The following is a 22,459-nucleotide window of genomic DNA, read 5'->3' on the forward strand; positions in this document are numbered from 1 at the left end:
TTGTTGGCTGGTAGCTCCTGAAAAAGAGCTATACAGCTTAGTGGGCCTTACCTTGTAACAAAAAAAGTTTGTCATTTAACACCCAGCTCCTGTTCAAGTCCAGGCTCGACACGTTCTTAATCTCCTCCCCCCCCATCGATAATTTGCTTTCCATCGCACCGTGCCGACCCTGACGATGCCTGTTGTATATTTGGAGTCCATATGTTCGTCCTGTGGTCACGTGTATATTTGTTCAGGTGTTTCCCCTCCACATTTAGAAACGAGCTTGTAGAATATTTGGCTGTGATACAATCCCGCGTGTGATGATATTGGTCGCTTCGATGAGTGATCATTTCTGGCCAGGTAGCCTCTGAAAAAGAGCGAACAGCTCAGTGGACTTTAATTGGTAAATAAATAAAATAGTTTAATGCTGTAATACGTAAACACCTCCCTCTAATCCTCATGTTGCATGTTCCACCTTTTGCACAGCAGCACAAGATGGCGTTTCACCGAAGCCGCTGTATTTACATCCAAATTGTCATCTCACTTGAATGACATGGCATCCCATGCTGAGGCTACTCCCTGATACAATCTTAGCCCATTCTGCCTGCACTCAGCAGGTATTCTCATGATTGAATCCATGCCTGTGCTGTCACAAAGTAGCTCTAGTTGCAAAACTTTACCCGCTGCAATCTTGTTAATTATTTTCGAGACAAACTGTGTTTTTTTTATCTCAGTCGAAATTAAGGTTCACTTATGATGCTTAAGTATGTGTTTAGCGAATGCTTTCACAAGTGACTTTCACATATTATTTGGGTCTTTCGGTAAAGTCACGTCGATAAGTTCAAATAAAATAACCAAAAACTACAAACGGTAATAATAGGGTTTTTCTCCTTTTTTCTGGCAACAAAGCTGAAACCTTTTTACGAGGATTCATGTCTGCATTAACCACAATACCTGCAGTGAAAATGCAAACAAAAAACATACTAAGATAATATATGCATTGCCCTTGAAACTGATTGGTCCACACCAAGGGACGGCTTTCTTTTGAGCCAAAAGGCGTCATCTGGTCGAGCACCAATTGGGTCGAGGCTCAAAAGAAAGCCGTCCCTTGGTGTGGACCAATCAGTTTCAAGAACATTGCATCATATTATCATAGTATGTTTTTTGTTTGCATTTTGACTGCAGGTATTGTGGTTAATACAGACATGAATCCTTGTAAAAAGGTTTCAGTTTTGTTGCCAGAAAAAAAGGAGAAAAACCCTATTATTACATTTTGGTACTGGCAAAGGAGGTCTAGAACTACGAACGGCTTTCCTGATGACATCCTCTTGTGTTGCGATCGAAACGTCGTAGTTTTTTTTGTTATTTTATTTGAACCTATCTACGTGACTTTACCGAAAGACCCAAATGATATGAATTCCTGCAGTCACGAAAGCTTTAAGTCAAGATTTGACTTTCACATGAGTTTCGAGCACCAGATAAACACGAATAAATATATAACTAAATATGTAGATTTTTTAATTTTATGGTCGTGAACGTCAGCCCACATAGCCACCGAACCACGTGACACCATTCAAGCACGTGTAGGGTAACCAGCAAGCCCGGAACGCCCTGACGGACTTCACAGCTGGAAACGATTGTGCACCCTGGTCTCCTGCTCCCCACTTAAAGAGCATGCGCTCTTCAAGAAATGCATGCTTGATGCACAAGCTACACACTGGTGTGGTGAAAAGATCCCCAATTGTTCATGATTCTGAGTTGGAATGTTATTTATAAACAACATATCTCAGTGATGTAGTAATAATAACCATTATCATCAGTCATGGTCAAGGCACTCCGGAACAACCCTAACTCTTAGGCCTCCTCAGGTCCCCATCACATCGCGTGATATTGCTCAGTTATAATACACCTAGCCACCTCCACACGGAATTATTTCATGGCTCTATCTCGTCAGTGGATATCGATGAATCTGAATATTTATACTGTAGGAATCCATCCAATGAGGTATAAAGCTCCTTTTTTACAGATGTCCAGTAGGTGGGGGTAAGAACGTTACAACAAGAAACAGCACAACAACATGATAGAGTGCAAAGTACAAGAAAGGTAAACAATGATAATTTCATGACATTTCAATGAGATTCAGCGCAAAACATGAAATGCCAATTCCGTAACTGAAAATACTGCTGCTATCGCCACAAATCATCGCATGTATCCATGATGAGTTTCTTATGTCCCACCCTTCCTCCACAATGGAAACACTGCAATAAGGTTTGAACCCTCTCCCCTTGCGTTGCTGAACAAGAACGGGAGATCAAGAATGTTTTCAATTTGTTGGTACACTTTTTTAAATGTATGGTATTTAGTATTCTGTTTAAAAAAAGGGTTGGGCCGACACACATGACTGCCTTTCAATAACCAGTTGGCGCATACGAGTCTGTGAATCTTTGCAGTCCAATTTTTGACGACACCATAAGCTGGATTATTTTGACATCAGCCTAATGAACGAAGGGTCGTTAAAACCCACGCCGTTTAACAAGAACTATTTAATAATACATGAATAATCTGAATGCTAGTCTTTAATGTTTACTTAATAGATGTCTGTGACCTTACCTGTTTTGTACGAGGACATTTGTTTCCCCTGTCCGTACCGCGAATAACCTAGAGGCACCAGTCGAACATAACTCTCTTTTCATTCTTGAAATTCTCCAGGTGAGTGGGCTAAGAACTCCCCCGAAAGCGAACTTACCTTGACTTCTCGCCTGGAGAAACTCGTAAATGTGCCTATATTTTTTTTTAACCAAGATAGCGCTCTCTGTTGGTTTGTGGAATGAATATTCACTCACAACATCTCGGGCAAAACAAAAACTGAATAAAGGCCACGTGTCTCCAACACAACTTCTTGCAGACATCGTTCGATTTGGAGCATGGGATCAAGTTATGCAACGATCAGCAGCTGAACCAGGGAAGTCTTCTGCTCCAATGTCTTTTGGGCTGTACTGCGCGTTGTTCGGTGTGATGTCCGACGTTTCACCCCATGTGCTGGGTCATGCCACGAAGGCAACATGATGCAGGTGTATGATTACTATGGAGTTCAATTGCACTATATTATTTATTACAAGTAATTTAAAAAATATATATTTTCAGGGGACATCGACCGAGGAGATGGAGTCCTGAAATCAGCTCGTGCACAGGTGCTAGGTGACGTGTTACATCGGAGAACTGTGAGGGATGGTGGTGGCTTGGGGAGGACTTCATCCAGCAGTGGATTGACCATGAATGGTTACGATATATCTCTCTTTTGCATACCATTTGAAAAAACAAACTGCCAAAATTTTACAACCGTATGTTGAGTTTGTTATCCATTCGATGGCATGAGGAGCTGCTTATGGATAATTTATCGTTGTTTTCCCTGTCACGTGTGAAAACACGACATGTCATCTACCCAGCGAAGATCGCCCGCCAATCGTTTTTTTGGCATCTGGGAAGAAATTAACTTCGTGTGTTGCCAGTATATCTCTTGAGCCCAACTTTGCAGCCCTCTTTTCTCAGAAGTTCTACAACCATTTCTTGGGGTCTATTCCATTGGTCGCTATAATTAGGAAGTGAATCTGAGATGGTTAATCGTTTCTTCACTTTACACGTATGCCTTTATTTCTGACGTATATCTTTTCGCAAAATAGCTCCTAAAATTGCACAGCGCTCAAAAAAGCCTAATCATATCACTCAAAGCCAGAAAGAAACGAATCTATCAACTGGTTTTGACCTATAGAAAATTGTATAAAATTGCCACGTCTTTTTAGTATTCATTTCGTGTGCTATTTTGTTCAAAGAGATGCAGCAACCACTCACCTGCCTGAGTGCCAATTATGCCTGCGACATTGAAGATGCATCAAGCACATCTGTGTAATGCTGGGGCTGGAAGAACTAATTTGAAATTATGAAAGCAGGTACTTGTCACTACACGTGGATGTTGGCCTGGAATTATTTGCTATGTCTAATATGCTTGCAGCTCTCACCACACTCAAACGAAAACAAACTCAACACATTGATCAATAACATTATGGCCTTAACACGAAAAGTATACCGGTGACGTTCTGAGCAATGGCCCTTCTTCATTGCACGTAAATAGAGGCCTCTGTATTTACATTTTAAAGAAAATGGTTTTAAAAAAATGAGGCCAGGAAATGGTAGTACAGGAACGAATAATTGAATATCTGTGTTATCCCATTGTATGTGTGGGTTTTCTCAAGGTACTCCAATTACTATCAGTTTGCTAAACAAGCAAACAATTGTTGGATGAGCACAACTGAAAAACACAGCGGGATACGTATGCATATGTAGATCTAATGCAATTGAGCAAGAATAAAAATTACGAAACCCAAGAGATGAGTGAGAGCTGCACGCACAGTAATTCAATAACAAGTGATAATGTATTAGTATTCTATTTTTGTTCATGCTAACACTTTACAATTTATTCTAACGTGCGCTTGAAACGTAATCGCATTAGCATTTAGCAGACACCCCCGTGGACTTGACGGTGTGAGTCTGGGCTAAATTGAAAATGCTTGTCTTGCGTGAAAGGAAACACAACGCGGAGCTCCATCTGAGCTTACATGTCACAGCAGCACACGGTCAGTACAGAGGCTACCGCAGGGACAGCTGGGACATGGCCAGTGCTGCACGTTTGTAGAAAATAAACAACTCCTTTCATGAGCATATGTGCACTCATAACGGCACCACTTTGCTGGGAATAGCATTTCTTTCATTCCATTTCGAACTTCCTAATGTGATAAAAAAAAATGTAAAAAAATAACTAAGTGGGAAAACTGTCAGTCTCAGGGGACAAATGCTATTCAGGTTTTTGTGTGTAATTTTAGTAACCGTTTTAACGTCGCATGCTATATACAGTAGGGGCATGCAGATAGAGGGAGATAGCCGAGTTAAAGGCACATGTGAAATGTCTTCTTGTGAATGTTGTTTAGTTTTATGTCCACAAGCCATTGGAGAAGAAGAAAAAAAAATACCGAGGTTCATATTTGGCAGTTGCTCCTTAAAGGGAAATTGATCATTCTAAGAAATATATATGCATAAACGTTACCGGATATAAATATAAGTGCGTGATGTCAGACCTTGGACGTTTTACGGTAGAGCACAGCTGTTGTGAATCCGCACTGAGACCGTGTATAATCTACGACGAGGAGTGGAGGCTGCTCACTCACGCTACTATCTGTCTCATAAAGGACATGGACCAGCAACTTGGTGCTTCCAAAACTCAAGTTGCCTCGCTGACAAATGCGGTAAAATGTTATTAAAATAGAAACGTACAAAAAGTAATTTAAACCATGTAATGGAATTGCATCACCCGTATAATACGGATAGAAATGTGCAAAATGATCGTCAGAGATTTGGGAACGTATATTTTAGAGGTAAGAATACACGTAACTTGTATTATTATTATTGAGCCTGTGCTTTTGTTATAACAAATGAAGTTTGTTTTATATTGTTTTAAAATTATTATTTTAACCCTGATTTTGTTTAAATAGGAATGTTTAGTGCTAACAGATATTCAAATTATTCAAAGCAATCACCTACGAAACTTTTTTGCGATCAGTGATGGATGATATAAGGATATACATTTTTCAGCATGTGTTTTTGCTCAAATCTCAAAGCAATTCCCCAACATCCTGACTATATATAGTAAGGAGACTCAAAGGGCATGCTTGCTCAACAAAGATTTGTTTTGTGAATTTCCATGGAAACTATTCTGTAGCCATCCAATGCAGTCAAATGAACTCCTTGGTGACTTGTTCAATGCATGTGCTTTGCATATTGCAGGCATCTTATTTTTTTATTTGGCTACATTTGTTTGTATATTCTGTATTACATTAGCGTACTCTGGTAGTGTCCCGCGTCGTTTAACATCTTTAGTAAATTACTTATGTTTTGTAAAATGTACGTGAAGTGTGTGTGTGTGTGTGTGCCTAAGTGTACATCATATCCTCAACCTGATTTTAATATCGGAAGCCACAGTCTGTCTCATTAAAATACCACACGTCTATATTTATACCTGAAATTACACCGCGTAACTTGATTCATTAACACCTTTCTCCTCACTGCCAGTCTCTCGGAGGGCTTCCACTCCGCAGAGGTGAGGCAGGAAGAAAAGTGCTAAGGCGTTAATAAATATCACACCATTAGTATGCGCAATACAGTTGCGAGTGAAATCCGGTCTGTATGTCAGTGGCGGGTCATTTGAGTTGCACTGATTCCTTCTGTCGTCCCAAAAGTAAACAAAGTTACGCGACCTGCAAGGAGACTGGTGCGCATCTGCACGGTCCGATTTTTTGTTTGTTTGGAGTTGTTTTAAAATTTGACGAAGGAGGCATTAAAACCCACCACTTAAACTACGCGTGTAAAGCAGACACTCTCTACTTGGCGTCTTCCGAATCAGGAGCCTTGATGAGCGGGGAGCAGAATGAGAGAGTGCCTGGAGGAAGCTCATCGCTTGCTACCTCGGGGTACTTAGGTTTCGTCCCAGATGAAGCCCATGGACGACATCGTTCGGCCTACATCGGACACCGGCAGCAGCCGACAGACGCCATAAAATCGAGGGAGAATCCGAGCGGGCCCAATTCAGTTCCCTCTGGAGGCTCCCAGCAGCTGGAGCGAAATGTCGGACATCGTGCGGTACAACCCGAAAAGACATCAGCGAGTGTTCCCAGTGATTGCATTGACCTCCCCCATCACCATCACCACCACCACCCATTCCTCACTCTGACAGCCAGTGCCGCCCGCCACCACACGCCCATCGTGGGTCCATTAGGGCAGCAGGTGTTCCTTGGCTTTCGCTCGGTGTGACCCACCCAGATGAAGCGGTGACCTGCGCGCGCATGCCTGTGCGAGGGTGCCTGGCTACGCCGTCGCTCTCAATGGCCCTTCGCAGTGCGGGCTGAATGGTTCCCCACTTGTCGCGGTCCCCTCTGCCAGCGTCACGTGAAAACCCAGTTGCCACGGCGATAGGCACTCTGTGCTAATGAGGCTTCACCGCAGGACTGCAGCCAGACTGCAAGCCATGCTGAATGTTTATTTTTGTTGTTGTTTTATTGCTTCAAGACAATGTGTTTTTGTTTGCTTGGCACGCGCTAACATTGAAGGCGTGGAAATGCTTGTACACGTGTGTGTGTGTGTGTGTGACCCGTCTGTTGACAGGGTTTGGATGATATGTACGTATATTTTATGCAATCTCCCATCAATGCATGCTCATATATGAACTACTGTATAAAAGTTATACCGTTATCAAACGCCGATGATAATATTCATATTAATTAGACAATTACAGATCTTACGTTAGTAATAGTGAGCTTTTTTTCAACTCAGTTATGCTTTTTGACTTTTTTTGTCCAGTAAAATGTAACAGGCATCTGGTCGGGTGAGCGTGGCTGTTTGCAGATGGAGAGGTTTATGGCATTTGGTTGTATTCAATGGGCATGACAAAACCGAATTATTTCTAGATTTGAAGCTTTCGTGACTGCAAGGATCCATACTCTTTGGTTCTATTCGGTAAAGTCACCTATTCGGTAAAGTCACGTACGTCACGTACGTGACTTTACCGAATAGAACCAAAGAGTATAAAACCGAAATATGTTTAAATATCGGTGAATTTGCTGTTCAGTGTGGTGCACAATGCATGAGAGACATAAAGCCCCTTCGGTTCTCAAACACATGCTAATGTGCCTCCCACACCAATTCAACAGTTGGCTCTTTCCATCACCGCCCATCCCCCAAATATTTGCTATGCTCATAGCACACAGGGCCACACACACCCCCATCTCATAGACAAAAAGAAGACAACTATTCCCCGTATAGCCTTAACACTGTTGGGACAAGTGCTGGTAGCGAGCACCTATGAAGGCCAGAAACGGCACACGACGGGGTGGAGGGCCAGCACCACACCCGACCGCCTTTATCTCCCTAGTGGCAATGTTTACACATTGTACCAGGTACACATTTGAGGCTGGGTCCACCTAGGGGAGGCCCAGGACCGGTTCAGATAATCGTCACTTGTGTTGGCCGTAAGTGGGAATAGAACCCGGGTTGTCAGGTTTGTAGCACAGCACGCTAACCACTACACTACCGCTCCCCTAGACACACACACACATGCCCTCCACGCAGGTCATATGGCATCACTCAGTATTCAAACCTCACATATATGCTTCATTGATTTCAATAGCGATCAGGAGCCACTCTCAGCTCAAAAAAATGCACAGCAGTTTCTAATACGTATTTTGCTAAGATGTCCTCATGTTGATAGTCACCGTTCGTTCTCGAATTACCATGAATTCATACTTGTTCACACCTATCAATGCTCAATATTATGATAAAGAAATGTCACATTCGGTAGTGTTACGCTTCATCATCATTTATTAAATATAATTCAAAGAAATCACCTGGCTTCTGCTCACCATGTTGATCAATCAGTGCCATGTAATTAATCAAGTGAGGACCAGCTGAGTTCCATTAAATCCGTGCAATTTCGGCTTTTACCCATTTCCCCTCTGCCCGTCTCAGTGCCCACCCTTCGCATATCTCTCCTGCCCTGAAATAACAAGCAACGACCTTCATTCAGAAGAGCGCGTTGTTGCTAATTTACTTCTGTTTCAGCAGAACCAATTTTAGCGAATTAGTGTAAACTTTTATTTTTTTTATTTTGCTTCTGTCCTGAATGTGACCCTCAACTGCTTAAAAGTCACTATTTTATATTATTTTCATCATCATCATCATTAACAGCTATAATCAATTAACTTGTAGATGAAGACCTTCCCACGTTGTCACCATCTCTCATGGTCCTGCGATTCCATAATCCATCTTGCTCCTGCACATCAGATAATTTGATCGCTCCATCTCCACGATTATTGTCCTCTTTGGCTTGTCACTCTCTTGTGACCACCAGTCCTGCCCATGCCCGCTTACTTTTTTGTTTTAACAGTCAAAACGACTTAAAGCTTTCGTGAGTGCAGGGATTCATATTCTTGGATCTTTCGGTAAAGTCACCACGTAGAAGGGAAACAAGCCATCTGGCGACCATGAGAGATTCGTTCATGAGGCTATCCACATATACAAACACAGAGACAATTTCAATCGAGAAGATGGATTCTGGCTTAGCAATCATTGGAAGGATTTGATCAACCATTTCGGGTCTTAATTGATTGTTCACGCTTACGGTGGCTTTCAGGCCGCAGCCATTATTTTCGTCTCCCCCCTCCTCTTTTCCGAACATAGATGGACTCGTCCATCTGAACAAACTGTCAAATCGCTCTCCGTGGTGCTAACGTAAAAAAAAACGCCACTTTTTTCACATTTTCTTGCTGTAGTTTTCACACCTGATGATGATTGCTTGTGTTGCAGTCGAAACGTCGTGATAATTGTATTGCTTTATATTTTTATTATTTTAATGTTTCCCTTCTACGTGACTTTACCGAAAGAACCAAGAATATAATAGTCAAAACGACGTTCCTCAATGTGCGTTCGTTCCCCTATGCACGTTTTCCTTTTTCGTTCGCAGTATTATTTTTAGCACGCTTCTCGCCACGCTTGTGCAATTTTCAGTTTTTTTTGTTTGTTATCGTGTCCTTATCAGTGTTCACGTTTCCAATCAATGTCCAAGCGGGAAATATATGCAAGGATTGAAAACTTTAGGCATATTTACTGTCACGATCAAATGCAGTCTTCCAAAACCATTCAAACCTGCTCTCACTCGCCTTCTCGGTTCATCAGAGATGGGAGGACAAAAGGATTTTGTACAAATGGTATTGCGTGTAGGCACTCAGTGGATTCTTACACCATTGGATCATGAGAGGTGACGATGGCTTGAGGTCATCACCCAGCAGTGGATTGAGCATGACTCTCGTGGATGATGATGAACAGTCATTGCCACTAGCAGACCTTACTTTGTGATGTATAAGGGCCAGTTCTGCCACGTTAAATAATTGTATAACGCCACAATGTCCTTTAATTTCCAAACACCTTTCTGTAAATTCTGCAAATTAAATTCGAAAAAAAGAGTACGTTATTCAAAAATATATAATATGCTGACATTCACTCGCAAAACACTATGTTTTCATCTTGCACGCCTTTACCTTTGCACAAGGAATGACCTTGAGGATGTATATTTAATGTAATGTAAGTATATACATTCAAATGATAGATGAAAACGCTACGCTACATAGCCATTAACAAGAAAGGTACACATGTTCCATTGTATTTATGATGTGCACTGCATACAATTGCTGCCATTCAGTACTTTCTCATGAAAACCGCATTTTTTATTAATATCAGATCTTTGAACAAATACCATTTTATCATTATTAACACGTCATATTGGAGAGGAGCGGTGAAGTCGTGGATGTTGCACCCCACTATGAACATCACGATCAGAGTTTGATGCCTGGCCGCACAGCCCGCATCATTGCCGAGTGATATGTGAATCGGTCTTTGCACCACTAAATTCATCGGCACTCACAAATCAGTGCGGTGAGGTGTGATCAACCACCTTGCCAACACAAAATGGGGGAACCTTAATTCACAAGTGGGTTGACAAAATGAATATATAACATTATACATATCATTGTTCGATACATCTCATTGTTCGTTCTAAACTGAGCTTATTTAACCGCATTTATTAGACTTATTTCGCAGTATTTCAAGAGTACACCGTTTCAATTACGTATTTTGTTTGCTTTACATTTCATTTTAAAACGGTCTTCGTATTCGGTGCAGAGTGAAAAACTGCACCATCAATTCGCGAGTGCCAATGTGTGACAGGGCTTCATTGTGCTGCTCCCTGCTGTCCAACATCAGCCTTCGTGGATGTGGCTCGTGCAGCCCACTTAGTCCATGGCGCTGAGAAGAAATTGGTCATCGCCTAAGGCAGAGTTCTTCAGTGCAAGGCCCGCAGGCCACTGGCGGCCCCTGGTGGCCTCTAGTGTGGCCCCTGACGTGCGGCCCCCCACACAATACATCGTGCTGCTGTCAAACACCCCCAATGGTTTCGCATGCGTGGTGGCCCTCTCACACACTGCCGATGTCTTATCGGCGAAAGTGGCTCCCCTCTTGAAATGAGTGAAGAACACTGACCAAAGGTAACATAACTGTAATAGTAGAGGTTGACTTCTGTGCATGTGTGTTCAACTTCTTTCGCACCGTACGTAGCCAACCGTGCTAATCAGAGGTGCAGGGGGAAGGACAACGAACTAAACACAAAAAGCAGTTCTAAAGAAGTGAGTTTTCTGTGTAGATTTTGAATAGGAGCAAATTATTTGGTAACTTATTCATTGGGCACGGTTACCGCATAACTCACTGTTGTTGACCAGACAACGAAACTGGAACCGCTAAAGTAATGCCACCTCGTGTGGCACTGACAAGTTAGATATCTGACCTAGGGCTGTAACTTCTCTGTTGGCTGTAGCTGTGCACTCTGATGCATAATCTGTATGCTCAAGCACTCTTTCATAATATTTGGAATTGCGGCACGCGTATAAATTCAGATTATTAATTTGAACGAATTGAATATTTTAGCGGCCGTTCTGGCAGATAGCTGACTTGGTAAAGCAGTCACGTGTTCTCAAAGAAATTTAAACCGTAGATATTTAAACAATGGCTTTGAGGATGGAAAAACGTGGATTGCTTAATCACTTCTTCTAGAGGTTATGCTCCTTTTAAAATGAGGCTTCTTAACCCCTACCCTTCACCACAGTGTCTAGTGTTACCGTTTCTGCCAAAGCGTAATAATACTGTATAATTGACGAAGCAGCACATTTAATAAGACTGTCCTGAATTGCAGTTAGTTAGCTACACATTGAGACTGCAATTGTTAAATGTGCGTGCCGAAGGCATCGTAGTTCAAATAAATTCCACCAGGCGGCGTAAGCCAACTTACGGGGCATTTAAAAAATATATCATCTACTTTAGCCAGTCAAGCCTCGCCGAGTCAGTCTCGTGCAGTGTTCTCGTTTTCAGAGTGGCGGAGGTGGTGGTCGGGTCACTTTCACCGATAAGACATCATCATAGTGAGGACCGCCACACATGTGAAACCATTGGGGGTTTGACAGCAGCACGATGATGATGATGATGGGGGTGGTGTTTTCACTCGTTGTGTTTTGTCGGGGGCCGCATTAGAGGCCCTCTGGGGCCGCCAGTGCCCCAGGGGGCCTTGCAATGAAGACCAACTGGTTTAAATTACTATTTTTTTCCAGGAGGCTCCTGCTAAACTCTCACAATAGGGTGCGATGATTGCTCTAAATACTCTACGGTATATCCCAATGAAGACATTTTAGTTTTTTTTTCTAATTAGCAAATTTAGACCATGTCAGCAGCCTGCTGTTGCGAATCACGTCACGGGATCTCAGACGTCCGCTTGTGAAATAGACGGCACGTAAGTTTAATGGTTAACACAAAATATATGCCAAAGATCCCTCCGTGTAGCCTTAATAGGTTGTTGGGGCAAGTGCTGTTAGCGAGTAGCACCCAAGGAAGACCGCCACGGCACACTAGGGGGTGGGTGGCCAGAACCACTCCCGGCCGCCTTTGTCTCCCCGGTGGCGATGCTCACACCGCACCAGGTACTCATTTGAGGCTGAGTCGACCTCGGGGAGGAGGCCAAGGACCGGTTCAGATAATCGTCACTTGGTGTTTGTCGTGAGCAGGAATCGAACTCGCCGTGGGTCAGGTTCATAGCGCAGTGCGCAACTTGAATGGTTTATATAATATACACAAACACACATCGTCCATTGATTCGTCATAGTAATCATTAGCCATGGTTAATCCACCGCTGGATGAAGACCTCCCCAAACCACCGTCACCTCTCAACGTGTGTAGTTAAAACTGACGAAAAAAAGTAACAATTTGTGATTTTTCTTTTTTAAATAGTTGTCAACGTGGGGTGTGATCGTATTATCAATTTCGACGAAGTAATTTATCCGATTTCCATATAAACGAATGCCAACGATTTGCTTCGAAAAGGAGCTCAATAAATGAATACACTTAACATAAACACATTTTTTTCTTGAGGTGAAAAATACCAATGTAGATTTGTTACATTATTCAGCAAACACCAAGTTGACCCTGAAACGTGCACGGCGATCCCCAGCGGCAGCGTGGAGGAACTGCTAAAAGAGAACCATTTGGTTCAACACGAGACCAAAAGCAGCCATAGCAATGTCAGATTGTACATTTTGTGGATTTACTCTCCAACACACCGGTGTGCTGTAGTAGTAACGAACATGCATGTTCTCTTTACGTGACAAACCTTACTAATTGGCTGTGTCGGGTGGTGGCGGGTTTAACGACACATTTCTATTTACGCGATCTAACCCCCAAAAAAAGCTCTATTAAAGATAAACATTTACTAACCCGGGCATTGTTAACGAGTCGCTGAGCAGCACACCATTCGTAACCTTTCCCCATTCATAATCTTAGCGGAGACATTCTGCGACATTTGTAAGTGCACTTAATTTACGTCTTAAAACTCCGCCAAGCATCGTTGGTGCACCTTCCAAACACGTTCAAACCAACAATACGCCTAGCAAAATACAATTACTTGTCGATGGGATTACAGCACCGATTATAGTATTGGATCCAAGCTCCAGTAATTACAATAATGCCCAATTCTTTTGCCCAGAGAATTAAGGCCTCACGTAAGTCTCGAGACGTTTTCTTCTGCATGGGGTTCTTGTGAATGCCGATGTTTGGGCCAATTGCAAACGGTTCTTTGTTGGTTTGGCCAAATTTGTGAATGCAATAATCAAATTCTAAAAACCGTTATTGTAGAGTCAAGAAGTCTGTGTCACATAATGTTCTAATTTGTGGCCAGATTTTGTTTCCACCCCCCCCCCCCCCCCCCAAGTTTATAGTGCTGTGTATAGTCACATATTTCATTACAAGATTACACTATGTGGTATAAATCTATTGACTGGCTTGGTCAACAGCTGCAAATATATATTTTGATTTAAAGCTTTCGTGACTGCAGGGATTCATATTCTTGGTTCGTTCGGTAAAGTCACGTAGAAGGGAAATAATTAAATAAAAACATTTATTGCTTAATTTTTATTATTGTATTATTTCCCTTCTACGTGACTTTACCGAAAAAACCAAGAATATGCAAATATATATTTAACAAATCTTTATATTCAATGCGGTATATCCCGAGCGTAAGCTGTATGGTTGGACTTTTAATTGACATATATTTATACATTTAGTAGACCTATAAACGTTCCCCGAAAGGAAACTAGTGCCTGCAATGGACCACTATCAGTGGTCGGCATATGTTTTAAATAAGGCCATATCATATAACCGTTTGTGCAAGTCAACGTTTCACTTTGCTTGAGCATAGAGGAACACACCCGTATCAAATTATGTGTAGGTTTGGATGCCAATAAAATAACTAAACTGGATGTGTATGCATGGTACGTGTGCAGAGAGTTCTATAAAATGCGTTCTAACTGGTAAACAATCTTTTCATAGGAGATCAGTGGATGGCCTGGCTTCCGCCATAGGCACATGGAATTTGCACGAGTAGCTAATTATCTCCAACGGATGATTACTTGCTCAAGAGGAAAGCCAATTGATTGCTGTATCCAGGTACACCAAAAGTTTCAGTCCTTGCTTAAATGAGCCGATGGTGATGCTGATCTGCGTTGGTGGCAGTGAACCTAAAGTCAAGGTTAAGAGGTCATCACAACCAACGATGTCGATGTCCCCGAACTTCGGCATCAACTGCCTTCTGATATATCCCGCAGCTCTTTCAAAGGCCACACCAGGGCCGGGGCTAGGCGGGTGCTGGGGTGGGCCCTGTACCACTGAATGTCCCATTGGTGCCACCCAAGGTCACTCTCCGTGAGCGGTGAATCACTGTTACGGTGCCCCCACCTCCAAACCCCCCCCCCCCCCCAGCTCAAATGCACCCCCTTAAATTCGGGAGGACCTGGAGTCACGTCTGAGCCACACGCGTCCTTTGAGGTCTGCTCTCACTATATCACATTCCCACCATCCGTCTTTAGATCTTCCCCCTTCTTCACAGACCTCTGGGGTGCCTCTCCTAATGCCCGTCTCCACAAAATCAGAATCTTCAGTCGACAATCATTACGAGCCACGCTCTATTCCAAACTTCCGAGTTGTTTACCCAACTCTGCCATTGCATTCCTAGCGTCCTCCGAAATCAGCTGTATTCAAAGGTCAGAAGCCGCTTTGGTAATATCCACTAATGGAAATTTCACATTCCCGTAGCAGTGCCCAGTGTGTTCATGGTGCCTATTAAATATTGTAGATGTATTCCAGTATAACTTCCTTTATTGTACGCAACCAGTTGTGTCCCTCCGACAGATGTCTCCAACTGTTTAGTGGATTTGTTTTAACGCAATCTTTGTTTTGACGTTCATCCTGAGCACCAAATTTTCAGCATTCTTCATCAAATTACAAGTATTCTAACACATCTTTACGGTTCATTTCCGTTGGTAGTTATCGTATTGTATGCATATTGTATGTAAATTGCAAATGCAACGCGGAATAGTCACTGATCGTGGATTCTGCGGGTTCTCACGCACGCCTGCTTGATGATGATGGTGGTGAGAATGATGATGGCATTGCGAAGGTGACTCACGCTCGACTCTTGTGCACACACCACCCGCCTCCCCACGAGCACGCGTCCATTGTCTCAGCACTTATTCCCATGATCCATTCATGACCCACTCACGGTAAAATGTGCCGGAACGTCTGCCGAGATGCGGTATACGTGAATACACACCCACACAACGACAACAAAAATACAAAGATCCTCCGTATAGCCGTAACAGTCGGTTGGGGCAAGTGCTGTTAGCGAGTGGCACCTATGAAGGCCGGCGCAGCACACGAGGAGGTGGCCAGCACCACGCCCTACCGTCTTTGTCTCCTTCGTGGCGATGTTTACACACCGCACCAGGTACTAATTTGAGGCTGAGTCGACCTAGGGGAGGGCCAGGACCGGTTCAGATAATCGTCACTGGTGTTGGCCGTGAGCGGGAATTGAACCCCCCCCCCCCCCACACACACACACATGCGGTAATTCACAATAATTCAGACGGTATGACCATAGCTATAAAAATGCGTGTGCAAGTTAGTTAACGTCCAGCAACAACGCACTACTTTTAAAAAATCCCGCTAGGGCTGGGATGAGAGCAACATTTGGCAAATACAAACTCATTTAAACCCGTCCACAATAACTAATGAATATACCGCGTATGATTCATTCTCCAGATTATAATACGCAGTTTCATTTTCAAGCAAAAGTTACGGTTTGGCTTTTAGAATCCGATCGGTGTGTGTATGTGTGACCAGGTTTGTTTCCTGTTACAGTATATCGGGGTATGCGTCTTACTTTCCAGAGCGTCTTCTAGTCCGGAAAAAATACGGTATATATCGCCCTCTGTATCATCTTACGAACGACATGACTACTGCGAAAATAAATTATTCCGAGAGAAACTGGTCGCCTGGGAATATATCCGCAAAACTTTACGCAGATCCCTTCCCCGCATTTTGCGAATTATTTAGATGACAATTTCATGATACGGCAGCGGATCGACGGAATATCTAACCTTACGATCATCATCAGCCACTGGTCAATCCCCTGCTGGACGAAGGCCGTTCCCCAAGCCACCCATGATGCTCCTCTACGTGATCGGAGGTCATTGTCCCCATCTCCACTGTCGTTAGCATCGACCACTGGGCCACAGTTAGCATACGGTGGCTGTGGCCTAAATATATGCACGCACACAAGATGAACCCATTTAGCCTGGGTATCATAGGCTGTTTGGAGCAAGTGATATTGGTGAGCTCCCTATTAAGGCCTGTACAGCAGTGATGCGGCCAGTCAACACTATGCGCGCATCTGCTATATCCATTTCTGTTCATGACCACACCGCCACAGCAGCCGAGAAGCGATGAGTCAGAATCAGAATGTGTATTTATACTGGAGGAATCCGGTGCGCTACAAAGTTCTTTTGCACAGAGGTCAAGTAGTTTTTCACCAATGTGAAATAGTTGTTTTGCAGAGTCCATGTAACATGGAAGGTCACTTCCAAACGAACGTCATTACTACAGTTAGTAGTAGTAATGACGTTTGGGTTTGTTTGTGGAGTTGACGCTCACTGGTTTGCGATCGCTACACGGAACCACAGGTCTCGTTCATTCATACTCGAGGGCGGGGTTCACAAACATCAACAAACACACACACACATCTCTGCCTAGAGCAGTGTGGTTCTTATAACCTTCACCGCAGCCTTGCACTTCTTCGGTTCTCAATCGTAATGTTTTTTTTATATATGTTAATCAATACATCGGGTTTGATGAAACAAAGTAAGTTGTACTGACGCGCCATTGCTTAATTTGTGTTTCGATGATTTACCTTCTTAAAAGTAATCTGGCCGTGTCTCGCACCCCCAGAAAGGGCATCTCGCTACACCCGCAGGGGATACAGCGAGATGCCCCAGGTTAAGGACCACCGGTTTAGACGATAGCAGGGAGTTGACACGCAGTTACACGTACACATCTGGCTTAGTTAGCCCAGGCTGGGGGGTGTGGGGGGTAATTGCTCTAAGGTACAGAGCTCAATGTGTTCTTTGCGTTCAATCACTCTTCTGTCCGCACAGGTTTTATTGTTCCGTTCTACCGCGCTTTCCAATTTCAACCGTGGATTACATGAAATGTGTTTACATGTACTAGTCCTCTCTCTCTTTCTCTCTCGAGAGAGAGAGAGCCCAGTTCACGCGCGCGTAGCCCACTCTCGATTAGCACGCTTGGCTTCGCGAACGAAGTTCAACGTACGTAGTGGCTGCTCAAATACACCCCGCACTTTCGACGAGGTTTCACAGGCACACTGGCTCGTGGCGAGGGTTCACACACGCGGAGGGGTCGCTGACCAACACCATTCCCGGACGCCTTTGTCTCGACAACTGATGAGTTATACACCCGCACCAGGTTTCTCATTTAAGGCTGAGTCGAACTAGGAGACGCCCGGAACCTTTTCAGATATTCGTCACCGATTTTAGCCTGACAGAGCCAGGTGTTATGGGTTAAGTCACTTGGATGACTGACAGAGGCCGATGTTAACGCATCGGCCAGTTCACTCAGCTCCACCACACACTCCCGTACGTCTAAGTCAATCTCTTCTCCAGCCCGTGTCGCGCCCGTTTAGCCGCCTCGATCCGGCCAAACAGAAGTTGTTTGGGCATGCGGTGGCTGGGCATGCGGGCTACATAACCCAGCCAACGTAGCCTCGCCTGCCGTAAGAGCTCGCTCACACACATGCTGACGAGTGTAATGCGGGCAGACGCACACACACTAGTGGTAGGGGCTCACACACACACTAATGGTAGGGGCTCAAACACACACTAGTGGTAGGGGCTCACACACACTAGTGGTAGGGGTTCACACACACACTAGTGGTAGGGGCTCACACACACACTAGTGGTAGGGGTTCTCACACACACTAGTGGTAGAGGCTCACACACACTAGTGGTAGGGGCTCACACACACTAGTGGTAGGGGCTCTCACACACACTAGTGGTAGGGGCTCACACACACACTAGTGGTAGGGGCTCACACACACACACTAGTGGTATGGGCTCACACACACTAGTGGTATGGGCTCACACACATACTAGTGGTAGGGGTTCACACACACACTAATGGTAGGGGCTCACACACACACTAGTGGTAGGGGCTCACACACATACTAGTGGAAGGGGCTCACACACACTAGTGGTAGGGGCTCACACACACACTAGTGGAAGGGGCTCACACACATACTAGTGGTAGGGGCTCACACACACACTAGCGGTATGGGCTCACACACACACTAGCGGTATGGGCTCACACACACTAGTGGTAGGGGTTCACACACACACACTAGTGGTAGGGGCTCACACACACACTAGTGGTATGGGCTCATACACACTAGTGGTAGGGGCTCTCACACACTAGTGGTAGGGGCTCACACACACTAGTGGTAGGGGCTCACACACACACTAGTGGTATGGGCTCACACACACACTAGTGGTAGGGGCTCTCACACACACTAGTGGTAGGGGCTCACACACACACAAGTGGTATGGGCTCACACACACACACACTAGTGGTATGGGCTCACACACACACTAGTGGTAGGGGCTCACACACACACACTAGTGGTAGGGGCTCACACACACACAAGTGGTATGGGCTCACACACACACACAAGTGGTATGGGCTCACACACACACACTAGTGGTAGGGGCTCACACACACACACTAGTGGTAGGGGCTCACACACACACAAGTGGTATGGGCTCACACACACTAGTGGTATGGGCTCACACACACACTAGTGGAAGGGGTTCACACACACACACTAGTGGTAAGGGCTCACACACACACACACAAGTGGTAGGGGCTCACACACACACTAGTGGTAGGGGCTCACACACACACACTAGTGGTAGGGGCTCACACACACACACACTAGTGGAAGGGGCTCACACACACACAAGTGGTATGGGCTCACACACACACACTGACTTTTGTGGCAAGTTCTGTTAGTGAGCCCCTATTAAGAGCGGGCAGGACACACGGACCAGTCGGGCCTTGACCAGCAACCACCCCCCGGGCCGCCTTTGCCTCCCCAATGCTGTTGTTCACACACCGCAGGCACACGGTGTTACTTCAAGGCTGAGTCGACCTAGTGGAGGCCCACACCGGCGCACGCGCCACACACGCGCGAGCGATGATGGTTGGTGCCGCGGTGGGTGGCGGGCGCTCTCCGTCTCACGCTCGGGCGGGGGCGGAGTTGGACGAGAGCCGCAGTCGCGAGCCTCAACATCGGCGACTCCGCTGCCCGCCCACGGCTCGCACGCGTTCCCATACGGAAGTGGCCACTCGTTGTTGCCATTCACGTGGCGTTCTCCGAGGCAGGGATCGCGTGTGCGACCCCCCTCGCCCGCCTCGACCACCGCCTCTGCGCCTCCGCCGCTTTTCCCTCCGTAGTCTTTAGTCCGTGCCGACGATTTCCATCGCTTCGCTCTGCTCCTGCTTGCTCCGCCTTCGCCACGTGCGTCCCCTCCGTCTCGCTGGCGCGGGTCGCACCGCGCGCGTTTGACCAAATGCGCAATTCGGCATCCCGGCGTGCCGCGTCGCACGTGGCCTCATCGGGCTGCTGCTGCTGCTGCAGCGGCGTCGGCTGCGTCGGCGTCATCCGGTGGTGCTCACGTGGAGAGGAGGACGACATAATCGTCGCGGGTGCCGCGTTGCGCGAGGACCAGCTGCGGTGGTGGTGATGATGATGATGGAGGAGCTGACGATGTGGAGATGGTGATGATGATGATGTTGGTGGTGGTGATGATGGATGGGAGCGGAGCGTGGTGAACTGTCGGATACTCAGCAGCTCCCCTAGCGGGCAGGTGGAGACAAAATAAAAGAATCGTGGGACACCCACTTTTGCCTCTTCCGTTAGCAATAGAGAAAGAAACAAAAACGCCCGCAATCGCCACGGCCTACTCGTCAAGAACCTTTGAGGTGCTAGTGAAAGCATCGAGCACAGTGGCGAACGAAAACAGAGGAGGGAAGGGAGAGACGAGTGTGGGCGGTCGCGGAATCCCAGGGAGGAGTTCTCGCGACGGTGATGATCGCCGGCAGCTGGGTGGTGGAAGCGACCTCGACAGGACGCACCTTGGGAGTGTGGACACACCTTGGGAGTGTGGACACACCTACACCTGGGTGACGCAGCGGGGGGTGGGAGCCACTCTCTCTCTCTCTCCCTCTCTCGCCCCCCCTCCCACCCAGACGACCATCGCCCTCTCTCCGTCGCATCCCTATGCAGAGATCAGTCGGTGGCACGCACCGGATCAGCGCCTTGTGACGCATACCTGTCTGATGGGACTCGTATACACACGATCTACCCGACAAACGCCTTCTTATGTAAGTTCCGCTATAACCAACCACTTGTTCTGCACTATTCAACCAATTCAATATGCTCGGTCGGGTCTGCGCTGTTATCTTGCTAAAATGACCGTATAGTTCGTTTCAAGGTTGTGTTACACCTGTTCAAAAGGATGTATAGTTTTTGTTGTTTTCCTTTCAATAAGTTGTATCGCTTGTTTCCCCCCCTCCCCCCCGTTGTCAGTCGTTAGTAGCAGTGCCTTAGCTTGCTTGGATGCCTCTATGAGACCAACAAAAACATCAGCTTCACCTGCAAAGCGTGTGTCTGTATGCATGTGTGTGTGCGTGTGAATGTATGTGTGTGCGCGTGTGTGTGCGTGTAACGTGCCCCGCACAGGCACGCAATATGTTGACGGGAGTGGTGCGTGCGCTCATCTTCTGGTTTGGAATCATCTCAGCGATCTCAGGTACCGCGTGTTTGATTTACGGAGCATGCAGATCTTCGCTTGAAGTTGTCCTATTTCGCTGTGTGTGTGTGTGTGCGTGAGTTACAATACTCCTTTTGTGGGAAAGCAAAATAAAAGAGCTCACTTGTCACACAGGTATGCGGCTACATTACCTCTCGGCTCTGGTGTTTGTAGAAAGAATTCTTAACTTGCCCTGAGACATCCCACGCCTGCAAAATGCTGTGTAGTTGCACTATACCGCAAACATTTAACGTTGGGCAAGTTGTATCTACGGTGTCATGTATTGCTATGGGGCATGCAATGCTTTTTTTTTAGTGTATAGCATACCGATATATCTAAACATACCAGCACCACTTAGAGTTTAAGAGTAAGGGCTTGTTTTGTGAAATCAAAACCCGAGCTGCATTTTGTTGTTGTCAAACAAAGGGAGCCAGGCAGAATGGTACGAGTGTAAAAACTACTTCTCAGCATAAACAGAGGTTTGGGTTAGATCGCGTAAATATAATTGTGTCGTTAAAGCCCACCACCACCCAACACAGCCGGTTAGTAAGGTTTGTCACGTAAACAAAACATGCCAATTCGTTACGAGTACAGCACTCCGGTGTGTTGGAGAGTTAACCCACAACGTCTACAATTTACTCTCCAACACACCGGTGTGAATTGGAATATTGTGTTTATTTACTAATTAGCTGTGGCGGGTAGTGGCGGGTTTTTACGACGCATTTCTACGAACGCGAAAAAAGAAAAAAAACCTCTATTGTTGATAACATTTGTCGCTCAAGCTTCCTACGTGTTAAACGAATTCTCAGCAGTCAAACTACAACACCGCTTCTCGATAATCGTACACCACGTGACACTAATGCCTGCGCGCTCTATACATCAACAAATGATGTTGGTGCTTACCTATTAATCTCTGCCGTGGTGCCTTGTGGGGGGGGGAGCTACTATTCAACAAAAGTGCAGCCTTTTATATTTAAATTGACACGAAAGAGTGTGTGACGTTTCTTTTTTTCCCAAGAGTGGGTCAGTGTCCAATGTCATTGTCACATTTAGGGTTAAACGACACACCGAGT

General features: G+C 45.4%; 1 protein-coding gene across 1 annotated transcript in view; it reads left to right on the forward strand.

Moving 5' to 3' along the window:
* The first annotated feature begins 5,183 nt into the window (after positions 1-5,183).
* Positions 5,184-22,459, forward strand: part of LOC116938296 (integrin beta-6-like) — a 77,861-nt gene continuing 60,585 nt past the window's right edge. Inside the window, exons 1-3 of the mRNA XM_032945400.2 lie at positions 5,184-5,408; positions 20,824-20,958; positions 21,317-21,386. Of these exons, the coding sequence (XP_032801291.2) occupies positions 5,364-5,408; positions 20,824-20,958; positions 21,317-21,386 (250 nt within the window). The 5' untranslated portion in view covers positions 5,184-5,363. The remainder of the gene's footprint in view (positions 5,409-20,823; positions 20,959-21,316; positions 21,387-22,459) is intronic.

Source organism: Petromyzon marinus, chromosome 4 (genome assembly GCF_048934315.1).
Source record: "Petromyzon marinus isolate PM22_M1 ecotype Great Lakes invasive population chromosome 4, UKy_Petmar_22M1.pri1.0, whole genome shotgun sequence".
Classification (NCBI taxonomy): Eukaryota; Metazoa; Chordata; class Hyperoartia; order Petromyzontiformes; family Petromyzontidae; genus Petromyzon; species Petromyzon marinus.